Source organism: Mustelus asterias, chromosome 10 (assembly GCF_964213995.1).
Source record: "Mustelus asterias chromosome 10, sMusAst1.hap1.1, whole genome shotgun sequence".
Taxonomy (NCBI): domain Eukaryota; kingdom Metazoa; phylum Chordata; class Chondrichthyes; order Carcharhiniformes; family Triakidae; genus Mustelus; species Mustelus asterias.
The window spans coordinates 88423408-88441203 of NC_135810.1; the positions used below are offsets into that span (position 1 = coordinate 88423408).

At 44.0% G+C, this 17796-nt stretch overlaps 1 protein-coding gene across 1 annotated transcript in view; it reads left to right on the forward strand.

Annotated features, from left to right (window-relative positions):
• Positions 1–17358, forward strand: part of LOC144499749 (tumor necrosis factor receptor superfamily member 19-like) — an 86235-nt gene extending 68877 nt beyond the window's left edge. Inside the window, exons 6-10 of the mRNA XM_078222144.1 lie at positions 2659–2823; positions 6930–7055; positions 10441–10543; positions 13741–14161; positions 16220–17358. Of these exons, the coding sequence (XP_078078270.1) occupies positions 2659–2823; positions 6930–7055; positions 10441–10543; positions 13741–14161; positions 16220–16231 (827 nt within the window). The 3' untranslated portion in view covers positions 16232–17358. The remainder of the gene's footprint in view (positions 1–2658; positions 2824–6929; positions 7056–10440; positions 10544–13740; positions 14162–16219) is intronic.
• The last annotated feature ends 438 nt before the right edge of the window (positions 17359–17796 follow it).

Consider the following 17796-nt stretch of genomic DNA (forward strand, 5'->3'; position numbering starts at 1 on the left):
AGCCACCGAACGATGGTCATTAAGGCACGCTGCTTGGCTTTTCTTTGGTACCGGGATGATGGTCGTCTTCTTGAAGCAGATAGGGACCTCAGATTGGTGTAAAGAGAGAAAGATGTCTGCAAATACCCCCGCCAGCTGGTCCACGCAAGATCTGAGTGCTCGTCCAGGTACCCCATCCGGGCCAGTCACTTTCTGTGGGTTGACCTTTGTGGTGGACCTCAGTTGTGCCTTTGTCCTATATGGACCACCGTTGTGTGTGCTTGTCATACCTGGACACATCCCCTTCCAGTTTGGGTCCTCCCCTCAGCACCTAGTATAAAGGTGGCTGTCTCCTCCCCCTTGTTCAGTCCAGGTCGGTTATTTGTTGGGATCTGCTCCTGATTCTGTTGTGAATAAAAGCCTACACTTATATTGGCATATCGGTAGTCTTTCGCCTTATTGATAGCGCATCAACCTTCGAGAAAGCTGCTCTGACATCTGCAATGGTGACCTCAGATACAGGTTCGTCCAAAGCTTCCGGGGTGGAGGGCGTGCTCTCGCTGACCTCTTGCTCAAAACGGGCATATCATGTATTGAGCTCATCAGGGAGGGGTGCATTGGTGCTGGCGATTTTACATGCCTTTATCCTGTTGTGTGTTGCAGATCTTGCCATAGGCATTGGGAGTCCGTGTGGCTTGCTTGGGACTCTAACTTGGTTTGGTACTTTCTTTTGGCATTGTTGGTGGATCTTTGTAGATCACATATAGCTTTCTAGTATAGGGTCACCTGATTTGAACGTCTCAGGCCTGGATTCAGCAAGCAGTGGATATCCCTGCGCATCCATGGTTTCCGGTTGGGAAACACACTTTGCTTCTTTGGCACACAGTCTTCTACACACTAAAGAAGCCAGTTACTATAGTGGCGTACTCGTTCTGGTTGGTCGCTGAATTTTTAAATATTAACCAGTCTGCTGACTCAAAGCAGCCCCGTAGGAGATCATCTGATTCCTCAGACCAACATCGCACGACTTTCTTTAACGGATTCTCTCATTTGAGTTTTTGCTTGTAAGCCGCGAGCTGGAGCACAGCCTTGTGGTCTGATTTACCAAAGTGTGGGTGAGCGATAGAGCAGTAGGCATGTTTGATATTTGTGTAGCAGTGTCTAGGATGTTTGGGCCTCTGGTGGACCAGGAGACGTGTTGGTGGTATCTTGGTAGGATGCTCTTGAGCTTGGCCTGATTGAAGTCCGCGACCATGATGAACAAGACCTCGAGATGTTTTGTCTCAAGGCTAGTTGTAGTGGTGTATATTTCATCCAGCGCGGTCTTCACATCCACCTGGGGTGGGATGTAAACTGCCATCAGGATAACAGAGGTGATCTCCCGTGGAAGGTAGTAAGGGCGGCATTTTAGCATCAGGCATTCTAGGCCCTGCAAGCAGAAACTCTCCAGTGTTGCTACGTGTAGGCAGCAAGGGGTGTTGATTAGAAGGCAGACCCCACCTCCCCTAGCCTTGCCTGAGGACGCTGTACGGTCCATTCGGTGGATTGAGAAGCCCTCTGGTTGTAGGGCACAGTCCGGTGAAGCAGGAGTGAGCCATGTCTCCGTGAAACAAAGTACACAGCAGTCTCTCAGTTCTCTTTGAAAAGTGAGTCTGGCTTTAAGTTCATCTAGCTTGTTTTCCAGAAATTGGACATTTGCCAGGAGTAAGGTGGGGAGGAGGGCCTTAGGACTGCCCTGTCTCACTCTCACCTGCAGGCCTGCATGTTTCCTGCGGATATCACCAAGAGTAATCTCACCTTGTTGCCTGTACATCCATCACATTGCTAGCAAATCATTGTGTGAAACTTCGGTTATGTTTAAAACAAGAAGAAAATATTGTAAGCCCAAAAAATGTTCCTTGTGGGTTGGAGTCTTCAGGCAGAGAGGCAGAGCACGGTTCCACCTTGAAGGATTGGACGGGCTTGTATCCTTGAAGTTTGTGACTGATCATCCTGAATACGCCGATGACTCCTTCCTCAAGGCATGGGATGGGGGTCTCTGGCCTTGGGTCACAGATGTGTCAGTGAAACTGGGGCAGGGACAATTCCAGGCATCTCTGTGTAGTCCAAAAAACCCATTCAACTAAAATAGTGAGGTACAAACTGCAAAGTGTTTGAAATTTGAAGTTGTTACAACATCATCCCTACATATAAATGAGAAAAAGATTTCGAATTTGATTTGATTTGATTTGTTGTCAGGTGTATTAGTATAAAGTGAAAAGTATTGTTTCTTGCGTGCTATACAGACAAAACATACCGTTCATAGAGAAGGAAAGGAGAGAGTGCAGAATGTAGTCTTACAGTCATAGCTAGGCTGTAGCGAAAGATCAACTTAATGCAAGGTAAGTCCATTCAAAAGTCTGACGGCAGCAGGGATGAAACTGTTCTTGAGTGGGTTCGTACATGACCTCAGACCTTTGTATCTTTTTCCCGAAGGAAGAAGGTGGAAGAGAGAATGTCCGGGGTGCATGGGGTCCTTAATTAAAGCATCATCGGCCCTGAGTATTAGAAGTGGACAACGTGGACATAATGCAGAACAGAAATTGGTATCGTTCTGATTTCTGGTTGAAGTGTGGGATTCAAGATGTTGGGATCTTGTGGCAATTCCTAACTCGCCTTTTCACTTGTTCCTGTTTTTAGGTAGCGCTAGAGTAAACCTGGTGAAGATCCCATCGACTGCCTCCAGCCCACGTGACACTGCATTAGCGGCTGTGATATGCAGCGCTTTGGCCATGGTTTTGCTGGCTCTCCTGATCCTCTGCATCATCTACTGCAAGAAGCAATTTATGGAGAAAAAACCCAGTTGTAAGTTTTATTTGACAACATTTCTGAGTCTCCAAAACGCTCAATGGATAAATTCATTTTCCAGCGTAAGGTAAAGTTGTAGAGGCTAAGAAAATGGCAGGTTTAATTTCTGTTTGGTGGTGAGCCATCTCTGATAATGGACTTTCGGGGCATTGCTTCTTCATCAGCAGCGCTCCGAAAGCTCGCGATTCCAAATAAACCTGTTGGACTTTAACCTGGTGTTGTGAGACTTCTGACTGTGTTTACCCCAGTCCAAGGCTGGCATCTCCACATCATATTTCTGATAAGGTGAGGAGGGTACTAAAATTAGTAAAATCACATGTGCCAGAGATAGAAGTTTTGTTGGATGTCCCGTGACTCCAGCTGACCTGTGTATAAATGGGTTGAACTCAGTACTTTTTATTTAAAATCAAATAGAGCTTGAACACTTCCCATTTTGGTTCTCCCAGTGAGACTGGGCAGTCATCTGAGGAGCCAGGGGCTCCTCATGCACCCAAACTGCATTCTGGTAAGAATTGTCACCCGCAGGAAAGCAAAGGGAAAAGATTCGAAACAGCATACCAGCTTCTAAATAGGCATGACATTTTCTCAAGAATAGTGTCATAGAGGTTTACAGCATGGAAACAGGCCCTTCGGCCCAACTTGTCCATGCCGCCCTTTTTTAAAAAAATCCCTAAGCTAACTTCCAGTTGCCCGCATTTGGCCCATATCCCTATATACCCATCGTACCCATGTAACTCTCTAAATGCTTTTTAAAACACAAAATTGTACCCACCTCTACTACTACCTCTGGCAGCTTGTTCCAGACACCATCCTCTGTGTGAAAAAATTGCCCCTCTGGACACTTCTGTATCTCTGCCCTCTCACCGTAAACCTATGCCCTCTAGTTGTAGACTCCCCTACCTTTTTTTATAGACCTCTATAAGATCACCCCTCAGCCTTCTACGCTCCAGAGAAAAAAATCCCAGTTTATCCAGCCTCTCCTTATAACTCAAACCATCAAGTCCCGGTAGCATCCTAGTAAATCTTTTCTGCACTCTTTCTAGTTTAATAATAACCTTTCTATAATAGGGTGACCAGAACTGTACACAGTATTTCAAGTGTGGCCTTACCAATGTCTTGTACAACTTCAACAAGACATTCCAACTCCTGTATTCAATGTTCTGACCAATGAAACCAAGCATGCTGAATGCCTTCTTCACCACTCTGTCCACCTGTGACTCCACTTTCAAGGAGCTATGAACATGTACCCCTAGATCTCTTTGTTCTGTAACTCTCCCCAATGCCCTACCATTAACTGAGTAAGTCCTGCCCTGGTTCAATGTACCAAAATGCATCACCTCGCATTTATCTAAATTAAACTCCATCTGCCATTCGTCAGCCCATTGGCCCAATTGATCACCCTGGATCCCGTGAGATTTAACCTTATGCAACAACCTACCATGCAGTACCTTGTCAAAGGCCATGTAGACAACATCAACTGCACTGCCCTCATCTACTTTCTACATGATTTTCCACTCACAAAGCCATGCTGACTGTCCCTAATCAGTCCTTGCGTCTCTGAATGCCTGTAGATTCTGTCTCTCAAACTACCTTCCAACAACTTACCTACCACAGATGTGAGGCTCACTGGCCTGTAGTTCCCAGGCTTTTCCCTGCAGCCCTTTTTAAACAAAGGCACAACATTTGCCAAATTCCAATCTTCAGGCATCTCACCCGTGACTATCAATGATTCAAATATCGCTGCTAGGAGACCCGCAATTTCCTCCCAGCCTCCCACAATGTCCTGGGACACACTTCTTCAGGTCCCGGGGATTTATCTACCTTGGTGCGCTTTAAGACTTCCAGCACCTCTTTCTCTGTAATATGTACACTCCTCAAGACACCACTATTTATTTCCCCAAGTTCCCTAACATCCATGCTTTTCTCAACAGTAAATACTGATGAGAAATATTCATTTAGGATCTCACCCATCCCTTCTGGATCCGCACATAGATGATCTTGTTGACCCTTAAGAGGCCCTACTCTCTCCCTTGTTACTCTTTTGCCTTTATGTATTTGTAGAAGCTGGTTGGATTCTCCTTTGCCTTATCTGCCAAAACAATTTCGTGTCCCCTTTTTGCCCTCCTGATTTCTCTCTTAACTCTACTCCTACACCCCCTATACTCTTCAAGGAATTCACTTGATCCCAGCTGCCTATGCATGTCATGTGCCTCCTTCTTGACCAGGGCCTCAATATCCCGAGTCATCCAGGGTTCCCTACTTCTACTAGCCTTGCCCTTCACTCTAAGAGGAATGTGCTTACCCTGAACCCTGGTTAACACACTTTTGAAAGCCTCCCACTTACCAGGTGCCCCTTTGCCTTCCCACAGACTTCCCCAATTAACTTTTGAAAGTTCCTGCCTGATACCATCAAAATTGGCCTTGCCCCAATTTAGAATTTTAACTTTTGGGCCAAAAATGTGAAACCTTCCAATCTACATGCTTAGAAATTATAGTTTCTTAAAGTTTCTTAAAATGTATTTATTAGTGTCACAAGTAGGCTTACATTAACACTGCAATGAAGTTACTGTGAAAATCCCCGAGTTGGAGATACAGGAGAATCCATATGTATTAGGATGATAATCAGTGCTCTCTAAAGATTCACATGATATAGCTACAGTTGGCCAGCTGTGTTCAAATGTATGAAGGGAGAAATGGGGAGGTGATAGCCAAGTGATATTATCACTAAACTATTAATCCAGGAACTCAGCTAATGTTCTGGGGACCTGGGTTTGAATCCCGCCACAGCAGATGCTGGAATTTGAATTCAATAGAAAATATCTGGACTTAAGAATCTGCTGACGACCTTTGCAGATTGTCAGAAAACCCATTTGGTTCACTAATGTCCTTTAGGGAAGGAAATCTGCTGTCCTTACCTGGTCTGGCCCACATGTGACTCCAGAGCTACAACAATGTGGTTGACTCAACTGCCCTCTGAACTAGAGATGGGCAATAAATGTTGGCCAGCCAGCGCGCCCATGTCACAGGAATAAATTTTTAAAAACTCTTTTCTCCTCAGTCTCTCATTTAACCATGCGAGTTAGCAATGCTGCTCCCAGTAAAATGGGACAGCTTTCTGTTGCACAAGCAACATCTGCAATTAGGCTCGAAGCTGCACATAAACTGGCACTGACATCAAGCACAAGGATGCAGACCACCCGTAGACAGCAGTTTTATTGTATCTAGACAAACATGTTGTGTATTTTAAAGATTGATTGATCTGGGAAGCAGATGACCTGTCTTAACACACTGATTGGGTCCAGGCCTGACTGGGAAGACTCCTAAACTTTGAAAAAAAAAGTGAAGACGGAATGTTTTCAATTACATGATATTAAAACTGTCTCCACGGCCAAACAAAAATCTTAAGTGAAGTGACCAACCCCTTCGGATCAACCATGTGTAGTAGTCTCTGTTGTAATGGAACATTGATGTGCAGAAGGGATTGCAATGACTCACTAACTCCTTTCATTTAGAATGAGGATTGACTTTCAAATTCATTAAAATATGCAAATTAGTGGTGGAATTGGGTGCATTTACTTAACTATTTTTAACCATCTACATCAAAAGATGCTTATGGTTTCATGTGGAGTAACTGGGTTGGATGAGCACAGCTGTCTAGAATGTTCTTTGTCACGTCCTTTACAAAACGTCCTGACTTTTCAGCACTACTAATGTTTATTATAGCATTGCAGTGTGCGTGTTGGAAACATACATAACCCAACAAGTCTCATTCACTTCTAGTGTCTTTTAGTGTTCAGTATTTACGGAAACATTGGTAACAACTGGCATGCAACATTGTTTTTTGAATTAAAGGCAAAAATAGCTTTCGTGTTTGTGGGTTTGTGGTCAGGATAACTTTTTTCTCAACACTGTTTCCCTTGCCTTGACCTAAGAAAAGTTGAGTGTTTGAAAAAATGTAGTGGTCTCAGTCAACAAATCAAGAGACCACCAAAAAATTATGTTGGCCATAAAAGGAGCATATGGGCCATAGAAACAGTTTGTGGGAATTATTGAAGTCTGTCATAAACACCATCTTTTATTGTTCCTCTTTTCCCTCTTCAAAGGGTCAATGAGACTACAGGATACTCAGTTAAATGGGGCGGAACTGTCATCCTTTGACAGGCAGAGGATTAATCTGAGTCCACACAGGACCTGCGCACACTGTCAACAAGGTCCAGCACAGACTTGTGGTAGGTGGAAAGAAAGAATCCTCAGAGGGCTGCTTTCTTAGAAGAGACTTGTCGACACTCCCATTGTAGTTGGACGATGTGGTTTCTCCTAAGTACATCCCTTAAGTGTTTAAGACAGTCAACAATCACTTTTTATGTGCAACATGAGATGAATGTGTCGATAGCGGCAGTGCAAAAATCGTAATTTTCATTGTGTTTGTGCGCATTGTTAACAGGAGCGTAAAACATTTCCAGTCGATGAAAGAAATACACAGCAGTCGTTTATTTTTCCATGATATGTGAAACCTAGAAAATTTAAGTAATTGTCCTGATTTGATGCCCTCGACAAGATCAATTTAATGCATGCCTTTTTTTTTAAGCAGTAATTGGATAAACAATTTATTTTATGTGTCGCTTGAAGCAGGCTGGTTCAATTCTGTGTCCCTGTGCGTATGATCAAGTCACTGCGAAGACTCTGCCAATGTTTCATCTTGGAATTGGAGGTGCAACCCTCCCACCCCTGCCTTCACAGTAGCTATTCGCAGAGTAGCATTTGCTGCAGTTGTAATGGTTTCTCTGCAGCTTTCTCTTCACACTATATTGTCCTGCCTAGACAAGTATTGACAAGCAGTGAGTAATCTTTGGGAGAATGTGGGCATCTCTAGATAATTCCCCAGTAGGAAGTTCCTGACCTCAGCCGCGGTGTTGGGAAGATGCCAAGCAAGAGACTTGAAACCACTTTCTCAGGGCAGGAGGGAAAATTGGGAACTGAATCATCCAGACAGGCTCTTGTGCCTCCAAGGAAATAATCACAAAGCGGCTTTCACAGGGTCCTGGGAGTAGGCCATCTGCCTGGCCCTTTTGATCATAGCACAAAAGAACTGAAGGAGAGGGAGAAAACAACAAAGAGGGATTCAATAGGAACACAATGCTTGAATATCAATTCATCTGGATCAGTTGTTTAAAGATGATCAGATCTTAATATGCTAGAGTTTATTAAATATTAATTAAATTAACAGGCTGATATTTTAACCGGGTATGTATTTTTCTCCTGAGGCTGTCTTGGAACTTCCCACGCTGCCAAAAGAATTACTGGTCTCTCAGCATGGGCCCAACATTGTAATAATAACTGTCCTTAAAGCAACTATGTGTTGTTACTGAGATCAAACAAAGATTTGTGTGTAACGGAAGGAATTGTTGGAATATGAACCATCAGATTTTCCAAGAATATTTATTGATCTTATAAAAATACAGCTGACTACAGCGTCGACCCACATGTGACAACAGAGCTTTAAGAAATCCCAGGGTCTGTATTTGCAATCCCTAATGGGGACCAGCAGTAATGGCTAAATGGACACAGAGGCACAGATTTCTGGTCTCCAGATTGTCGGAGAGCAGGCATACAAGCCAAGATGACAGGACCCCTTCCCCGACCCCCCCGGAAGTAGTGACACATTTACCGCCATGGAAACTACCCGGGGAAGTTGAACTCCGAATGTCTCTGACATTGAGTTAGAGTCGAGGACTTGGGAGTAATCCAATCTACTTCCCGGAATAATTAGATAGGAAATGTTAGACAGGAAGGGTTTAGCCTATAGATACTGGACCCCCCCCCCCCGAAACCCCTCTCAAACCTCCGATGACTCCCCTGACTTCTGACTACTCCACCGATCATCCCCCAGACAACCCCTCCTAATCACGTGACTACACCCTGACCCACCAACCACCCTGTGACCCCACTGACTCAACCACCCAATTACACCCTACCCCCTGACTACATCCCTGGCCCAATGACCCCTCCCATCCGGCTACACTCCTGACTACCCATCCCATCCAAGCCCAGCTAGCACCCCCCCCCAACCCAGCTGCCACGTCCTCTACCTGCTACCCCACCTACCTGACACTAACACCCCACCTACTCGACAACCCATCCCACCCCCTACCACCCCACCCACCTACCACCCCACCAACACCCCATCCCACCCATCTGACACCCCATCTGCCTACCACCCTACCCACCTCCCACTCTACCCACTTGCCATTTCACCAACCTGCCACTCCACCCACCTCCCACTCTATCCTCCTGCTTCTCTACCCACCTGCCACCTCACCAACCTGCCACCCTAGCCACTTACCCACTTATCTCACCCACCCTCCCTACCTATCCATTGACTCATTCATTAACATTCACTCTGGACCTAGAAGCTTACCATACGATGGCCAGTGCCACACAAAGGGACATGTCCTGTCTACCCCGACTCTACTGCCATCTGATGGAGCTCTCCGATACGGGCAGCAGCAGGCACATGAGAACACCATCATCTGAAAATTTCCCTCCAATCCACACATCATCCTGACCTGGAACTGTGTCACCATTTTTTCACTGTCGCTGCGTAGAAATCTGGAAATATCTTTCTAACAGGACAGTGGGTTTACCTACACTGGATGGACTGCAACAGGTTGGCATGGTTACACAGTATTTAGCACTGCTGCCTCACGGCGCCAGGGACCCGGGTTCAACTCCGGCCTCGGGTGACTATCTGTGTGGAGTTTGCAAGCTCCAACGTTGAGCTGGCCAGTAACCTTCAGTCATGGAGGGACAACCTGGCGCAGGAGTTTTGGGGGGAGTGGGGGTGTTCAGGGCAAGCATTCTTGCTCCTCCTGGAACCCCTCCCACAACGGTTTTCAGTTGCTAAACATTTGCTTTCCAGATCATTGACAACCATCCCAGAGCCCGTTCACAAGACAAGAGTTAATTCAAGTAATGCACTTAAAGTGCATTAACCCCCTGCAAAAAGATGGGTGCTGTCAGAGAGTAGCTGGAGGATCAGGCAGTGACCGGCTTACTGCTGCTAAATCCGGTGCACAGTGGGCAGCACAGTGGCACAGTGGTTAGCACTGCTGTCGCACAGCGCCAAGGACCTGGGTTCGATTCCTGGCTTGGGCGACTGTGCGGAGTCTGCACATTCTCCCAGTGTCTGCATGGGTTTCCTCCAGGTGCTCCGGTTTCCTCCCACAGCCTGAAAGACGTGCTGGTTAGGTGCATTGGCCATGCTAAATTCTCACTCAGTGTACCCGAACAGGTGCCGGAATGTGGTGACTGGGGATTTTCACAGTAACTTCATTGCAGTGTTAATGTAAGTCTACTTCTGACAACAATAAATAAACTAAACTAAGAGTAGAACTCAGTTCTGGGTATAAGGTGACAAGTGCAGCAATTGTAATTCATTTTAGCTCAGCCTTCACATTCTTTACACTCAAAACATTTAGTAAAGATTAGAGAGTAACATTGTAAAATATATATTCTAAGTTTCTCTAATTACCAATAAAGGTTATCTCCATCTAGCTAAAAGTGCCCATTCCCTCTGCATTAATAACTGTAATGATGGTATTTTCTTTCTCTTAGGACCTGTTCACCTGGTTCCATCTTGTTGTTTCGATGATGCCTGCAGTCTGGAGTACAATAGTGAGAGCTCCTTCCCTCCATCCAGATCCGTGAATATTAAAAGGTAAAGGAACGGATGAAACACCTCTGCAGTTACTGAGGGAAGAGAAATTTCGGAGGCACCAGCCGTAATTTTCCAATCTTCCTGAACATCAGGAGTGGTGCTAGAGGAGTGGTGAATTACAAATGTTACATCTTTCTTCAAAAAAAGGGTGTTTAGTTAAGCCCAGCAACTGCAAGCCAGCTCATTTAGCATTGGTATTGGGGAAACTTCCAGGAACAATAATCCGGGATAAAGTTGCTGGCAACTTGAACAAATGCAGGTTAAAATCAGCATGGATTTGTTAAGGAGAGATTACATTTAGTTAACTTGCAGGAGTTTTTTGAAGAGGTAACAGAGAAGGTTGATCAGGGTAATGTTGTTGATGTGGTGTATGTGCAGTTCCAAAATACAGCACTCTGCAGCAAAGTGATGGAAGGGGTTATTAACTGTGCTATTAAGCAGCACTTACTCAGCAACAACTTGCTCACTGACGCTCAGTTTGGGTTCTGCCACACAGCTCCTGATCTTACCACAGCCTTTGTCCATGGACAAAAGAGCTGAACTCTAGAGGTGAGGTGAGAGTCACTGTACTTGACATCAAGGCAGCCTTTAAGCAAGTGTGGCATCAGGGAGATGTAACAACATTGAAGTCAATGGGAATCAGGGGCACACTCTCTAATGGTTGAAGTCATGCCTGGCACAAAGGAAGATGGTTGTGCTGGCAAGAGGCCAATCATCTCAGTCCCAGGACATCACTGCAGGAGTACTTCAGAGGAGTGTCCTAGGCCAAACCATCTTCAGCTGCTTCATCATTGACCTTTGCTCCATCATAAGATCAAAGATGGAGATGTTCGCCAATGATTGCACAATGTTCAGCATCATTCACAACTCCTCTGATACTGGAGCTGTCCATGTTCATATGCAGCAAGACTTGTACAACACTCAGCATTGGGCTGATAGATGGCAAGAACATGGGTGCCACACAGGTGACAGGCAATTGCCATCTCCAACAAGAGAGAGTTTAACCATCTCCCTTTGACATTCAATGGCATTACCATCACGGAGTCCCCCACTATCATCAGGCTTACCATTGACCAGAAACTGAACTGGACTAGCAATATGAATGGGATGGCTACAGGAGCAGGTCAGAGACTGGGATTTCTTCAGAGAATTAACTCACCCCCTGACTCCAAAGTCTGCCCACCATTTACAAGGCACAAATCATAGAATCATAGAAACCCTACAGTACAGAAGGAGGCCATTTGGTCCATCGAGTCTGCACCGACAACAATCCCACCCAGGCCCTATCCCCAGAACCCCACATATTTATCTGTTACTCCCTCTAACCTTTGCGTTCCCAAGACACTAAGGGGCAATTCAGCATGGCCAATCCACCGAACCCGCACATCTTTGGACTATGGGAGGAAACCAGAGCACCCGGAGGAAAACCACGCAAACACAAGGAGAATGTGCAAACTCTGCACAGACAGTGACCTGAGCCGCGAATCGAACACAGGTCTCTGTGAGGCAGCAGTGCTAACCACTGTGAAGTGTGATGGAATACTCCCCACTTGCCCCGATGGGTGCAGCTTCATAAACACACAAGAAACTCGACACCATTCAAGACAAAGCAGCCTACTTGATTGCTACCCCTTCCACAAACATTCACTCCCTCCACTACTGATGCACAGTGGAAGCAGTGTGTGTACCTTCTACAAGATGTACTACAGGAACTCACCATGGCTCCTTTGACAGCACCTTCTAAACCTGTGGCCTTCACCAGCTAGAAGGACAAGGGTAGCAGATACATGGGGGCAATACCACTGGCAAGTTCCCCTCCAGGTTTCTCATCATCCTGACTCAAACTAAGGCCACATCCCATGAATGAATAAATGAACAAAAAGTAGCATTGTACCTGTCTCCAAACCCCCCGCTGCCTCAAGTTGGACATTCAGGCTAATATTACACATTTAACATTGAGAACATTTATCAAAGTGTCACTAAGTTCATACAGGGGGAACAGGTACTTGTAATGAATGTTAATGAAACACTGATCCTCGTGTACTGAAGTTAATATTTGTAGATAGTGTCGACATCAAGGTTAGAATGTTAATGCTGCAGAACAGGGTATTCTATGAGTTGCTAAAAACAGCTTGATCCTATCTTTTGAAAAGCATGCCATTGAAAGCCCCTTATGTGGTATCAACTTAGCACATCAGCCACCTTAATAGAAAACGCTTGAAAGACTGAGCAGGTCCTGCAGTATCTGTGGAGGGAAAGTCAAGAGTTAATGTTTCAGGTCCCTGTGACTGTTCTTTGGAGCTTTAGAACCATCCATCCTCATAGTCCTCGTCTTATCCTATTCCAACTAATACTGGACTGAGGTTGGTAATCTCTTAATATAGAAATCTGAGGAGATTAAATTAACCTTCATCACTTGTGCAGAATGGGAGATAATGAATCAGCAGCTGTTTTATAGTCTGTCCAACTTTCTGATTTGTTAATCTCAAAAATATCAGACGGACTGTATTGAGGGTTGCTGGGTTCCTATTTCTCATTTTGCACCACACCTGGAGACCACCTTCACCCACTTACAATGTCAGCCATCAGACTGGGCTGGATTTGAACCCCTGTCCGATAGCTGAAAGGATAGTACACTGACCCACCATACTCTCTGATACTGCATTGAGCAAACAGGTAGGGTGTCCGTAAGAAGTTTTAGACACTGTCACTGGAATTCTACTGCCCTGCCCTCCACGGAATTGGAGTGGGCGAGGGGCGGACAACGGAAATGTCTGTTGACCTCGGGCGGGAATTTCCGGTCTCACTCGAGCGAGGCCGTAAAGTCCCACCCTGTAACTTTGATTCTATAGCATTCGGTGAGTAAACGTTCTCCAACAAGATACCCTAAATTCAATATCAATATCTCGTGACAATTGATGTAACTCTAAAATCATTGACAGCATGGCATTTTTATAAATGAGATGTGGTTCACATAATTGCTGATGTATAGTCAGTTACACAATTATCGAGGGAACCTACTGTGTAATACCTTCTTCCTTTAGTTACTCGTGACATTATAGCATAAATATTGGGGTACTTGTATGGTACCACTGAGTCATTGATCACAACCACACTTTATACCACATGGTTAACAATGTGCCATTAGCATTTATCATTCTGCATGTTAACTCTAATGTGCTTTCTGTCACGCACAGGAACATGGAATGTGGTGGAGAAGTCCTGCCTTCTCTCCTTGATGTGTTTACACCCTCTTTTGGTGGAGATGCCTCAGAAGCCTGGCCTCTAATGGGAGACTCTGCCTGCAGTGACGCTGGCTCTTTTTGTGAATCGCTGAACCCATCAAACACTGAGGCTTCACCAGAGGACATTAGTGCCTTTAGCCCACAATCGGAAACCCCAATAATCCCACCTGCAGATACATGCCCAAGGCAGGAGGATCAACCTGAGTCTGTTTGTCTGCAATCCCTTTCGGTGGAGCTTGTTGGAACCGCAGCAGTGCTCGAAAAGCACGAGGATGCAGTAGACCTAGGAGATGTCCCATCATTAACCAATGGAGACCAAGATCAACACCAAATGGAGAGCAATGCTGAGCAAGTTCCAGATGAAGAAGCTGGGGTAAGGCATAATACTCAAACATTCCTTTATCGATACTGGAGTCTTACAACTCGTCCTGTTCACCTAATACTGATAGACATCAAGGACTTGATTTTCATTAAGGATTTGGGAAGGTTGAACCCAACTCAGTAGACACCTTTAAAAGGCCCCCATCCACTCACCATATTTTCATGTTGGGGAGGAGGAGGCAGGATGGAGTTAGGCCCACCATCTTCGGAGGCAGCTCAGAGATGGGCATGGGTTTGCCAGCAGGTAAGGCTTGCATCAGATCTCTGGGACTTCAGCCCAATTGTATTAAAGACTTTTACTCCAGCCTTCAGCCCTCACACCCCCTTACCCCTCCTTGCCCCTTCATAATCCTCCATTGCCCTTTACATACTCCATGCCGCTTCCATGCTCTCTTGTATTTCCCATGCCCATCATGCCCTTTCCAAACACCTTCAATTACCCCGTACCCTCCACCTCCACATCCTCCATGCCCATTCACCCAGTATAAACCATGTACAGGACTAATGAGCTACATAATAACAGTTGCAATTCCTTGAAATATTCATGAAAGAAGACAGTCATTCACAAATTCCCACAGGAAAAAGTTGCTGCTCTTACAACCTTATAAAATAATCAGACACAGACATTCATTGTATCAATGACAGAAGGCATCATAGAAATACAGAAGCTTTATCTCACTTTGCAATTCGTAATCTTGTCCAAAAAAGCACACAGGCATTGAAAAATCACATCAAAGAAACAATAAATTATAACCTCATAAAGAAGTCAATCAATCAAAAGCTGTATAAACAGACCCCAGATGAGCTGATTCCATTAATGAGTCTTGGAGCTCAGCCAGCCATTCAAAATACAGCCATCTGGGAACTATATCAACAGAAGCTGATGGCTAAACAGAGGAGTGATGTAAAGAAGTAAATTCAACCAATATTTCCCTTTCATTGAATACTTTGAGTATTAAGGTGAATGCACTTAAACAGAGAAAACACTGATGTTTGACAAGGCGTTTTCAATAGCTTGAACAGGTTTTTGCTGATATGAAATGGTCGTAATCGATACAAATACTGACTAGTTCAAATCTGATAAAAGTATAGAATTTTGCAATGATTGATTAATCCAAGGATTCATAAAATATTTGAATCATGAAGAGAGAGGTTATTATATATGAATGGATAACAGGTCTGTCAACATTATTTATTTGCCATCATGTTATTAACCACGTGAGCAATTGTCTGATCTAGTCACACCTGACAGATCTGAGCTAGGTAGCTGTTTTTGACATGGAGGATACCTACAGAGGAGATAGAGAGAAACTGTTCCCATTGGTGGAAAGATGAGAACCAGAGGGTACAGATTTAAGGTAATTGGCAAAAGAAGCAATGGTGATATGTAGAGAAGCTGTAACACACAGCGAGTGATTAGGATCTGGAATGCACTGCCTAAGAATGTGGTGGAAGCAGATTCAATCGAGGATTCAAGAGGGAATTGGATTATTTTCTGAAAAGGAATGTGCAGGGCCATGGGGAAAAGATTGGGGAGTGGCATTAAGTGAATTGCTCCTTCGGAGAACCAGCACAGACACAACTTTTCGAGTAGCCTCCTCTGTGCTATTAAATAAATTAGTTACTGCTTCACCAGTTACAAACCGTTCCTATTCAAAACAACTAATTAGTTATGTTCAAATTTTACCAAAGTTCATTCACAATCCTGAAGTTAGACCACCACACCCTATCTAGAAGGTTGAAGTTTATAACCACAGAAGTGTCAAAGACACTTAGAGTGGCTTACCAGTATGAATCATCATTACAGGTAACATTATATTGTGGATGCATTAACAATGATAAATGTGTTCCTTTTTAATTGCTGGCATATAGAGAAGGTATTTCGGTCCAATAGTGTCAGCCTAAACATGCTGGTACTGGTGTTGCAATAAATAAGGATTGTTTTTATTGGTTTGATTTGTTGCGATAAAAGCGTTAGTTATTAACTTTCTCCAGTGAAGTCCTATTTTTGGTTTGAGCCTTACTATTGACTGTAATTTTCTGTTTCCAGAATTTTGTCTAGAACATATCTTGATGGTGCCAGAGGTCTTTGTCTTTGACCTTCTCTGCTGACTCCCACAAGCTAAAGACACTTCCTGCTGAGGTCTGACATTTCAGGATCTTACAGTTTTCCCAGCTGAACTGTGGCAAATAGTCTTTAACTCATGGCTATAAACTCAATCCATCAGTCGGCCTGCGTTCTTCGCAGACAGCAACTACGTCCAAGTGAATATATGCTCCAGTTTAAGTAGCGGTCTTATTTCTACGACTCGTGATTTACTATTTGCTTTTTTTGTATGAAACATTTGTCACCTTGTTTAAAGTTCTTGGGAGGAATGTTTACGACTGCAAAGGTGGCAATGCAGAACTCTTGTCAAAACGTCACTGTGCTCAAACTGCTAAAGGGTCTCTGAAGATAAATGACGAGAGAGATCCATGGTTCAGACAGCAACCGGCACAATAAAGCTTTCTTTGTGGCTGGCTCTTACATGTGGATTTGAAGCATTAACAACTGTAGCCATAGACACTGCCTGCGGAAGATTGTAGGAGGTGGGATTCAACAAAAATGATTTTAATTCATTAGGTATCCAACTATAAATCTTTGTTATTAAAGCTTTAGAAGATGCAGTTGTACACTTTAATGTGTTTTTTTTAGAAAATTGCCACTGTACATAGCGGAGAATGATTTTTTTTTAAGTATTAATAATTATAAATGAAGACGGTAGCCATTTACATTGTGTTCCACCTCTGCCATTGTATCATGAAGGTGTGTCAACAAAAAACTGTTACTATAACCGATGTGTTTATTATTCTCCTTGCTGAGGGAAGTTAGATGGGGTCTAGCTGATAGTGCACTAAATATTGGAACAATGTGGAGGTGGAATTGAATGACTTCAGTTTCTACATGTTAATGCATGCTATGAGTGACCAGAAGGTATGTTTGCTCATCAAACAATGTTCCACTTCTCGTCAAAGTGTTTGATAACTTTCAGTTGGAGAGATTGTGACGATAATAAAGGTTCAACTTTGGTGCTGATATACAATTTATTTAAAAAAGTTGGTTAACAGCACATCTGAGGAGGGTAGATTGCAAGATATCTTTTAACTCATGGCTATAAACTCAATAAACTACAGGAAACCACATACTGCAGTTCTGTCTTCTTGTGCGTCATTGAAGTAACCATATTTCCTAAACAATGGGTTCATATCGCCCTGTTATCCCATATAAGCAGCTTGGATTTATATTCATTCCAAATGATCACTCACTGTCTCAGTGGCCAAATTTGGTAGAACATTTTATCATCGATGGTGCCAAAAGAAGTATGTTGTAAAATGTAGGCTTAGGTAATTGAAACATGTAGGAGTCCCATAATGCAATCAGATGCTTTGGATATGCAACCTTACAATTAGAATTCCATTAGAGATAGACAGTGGTGAAAGGAAGAAAGGCGTTTTAATATCGTCTAAGGAGATCACAGCTACATCACTGATTAATACTTTGAAGCCAGTTGCTGTTGTTGAGTAGGCAAATGCAACAACCAGTTTGCAAGCTGCAAATTTCCACAAACAGAAAGTGGTAAAATGACC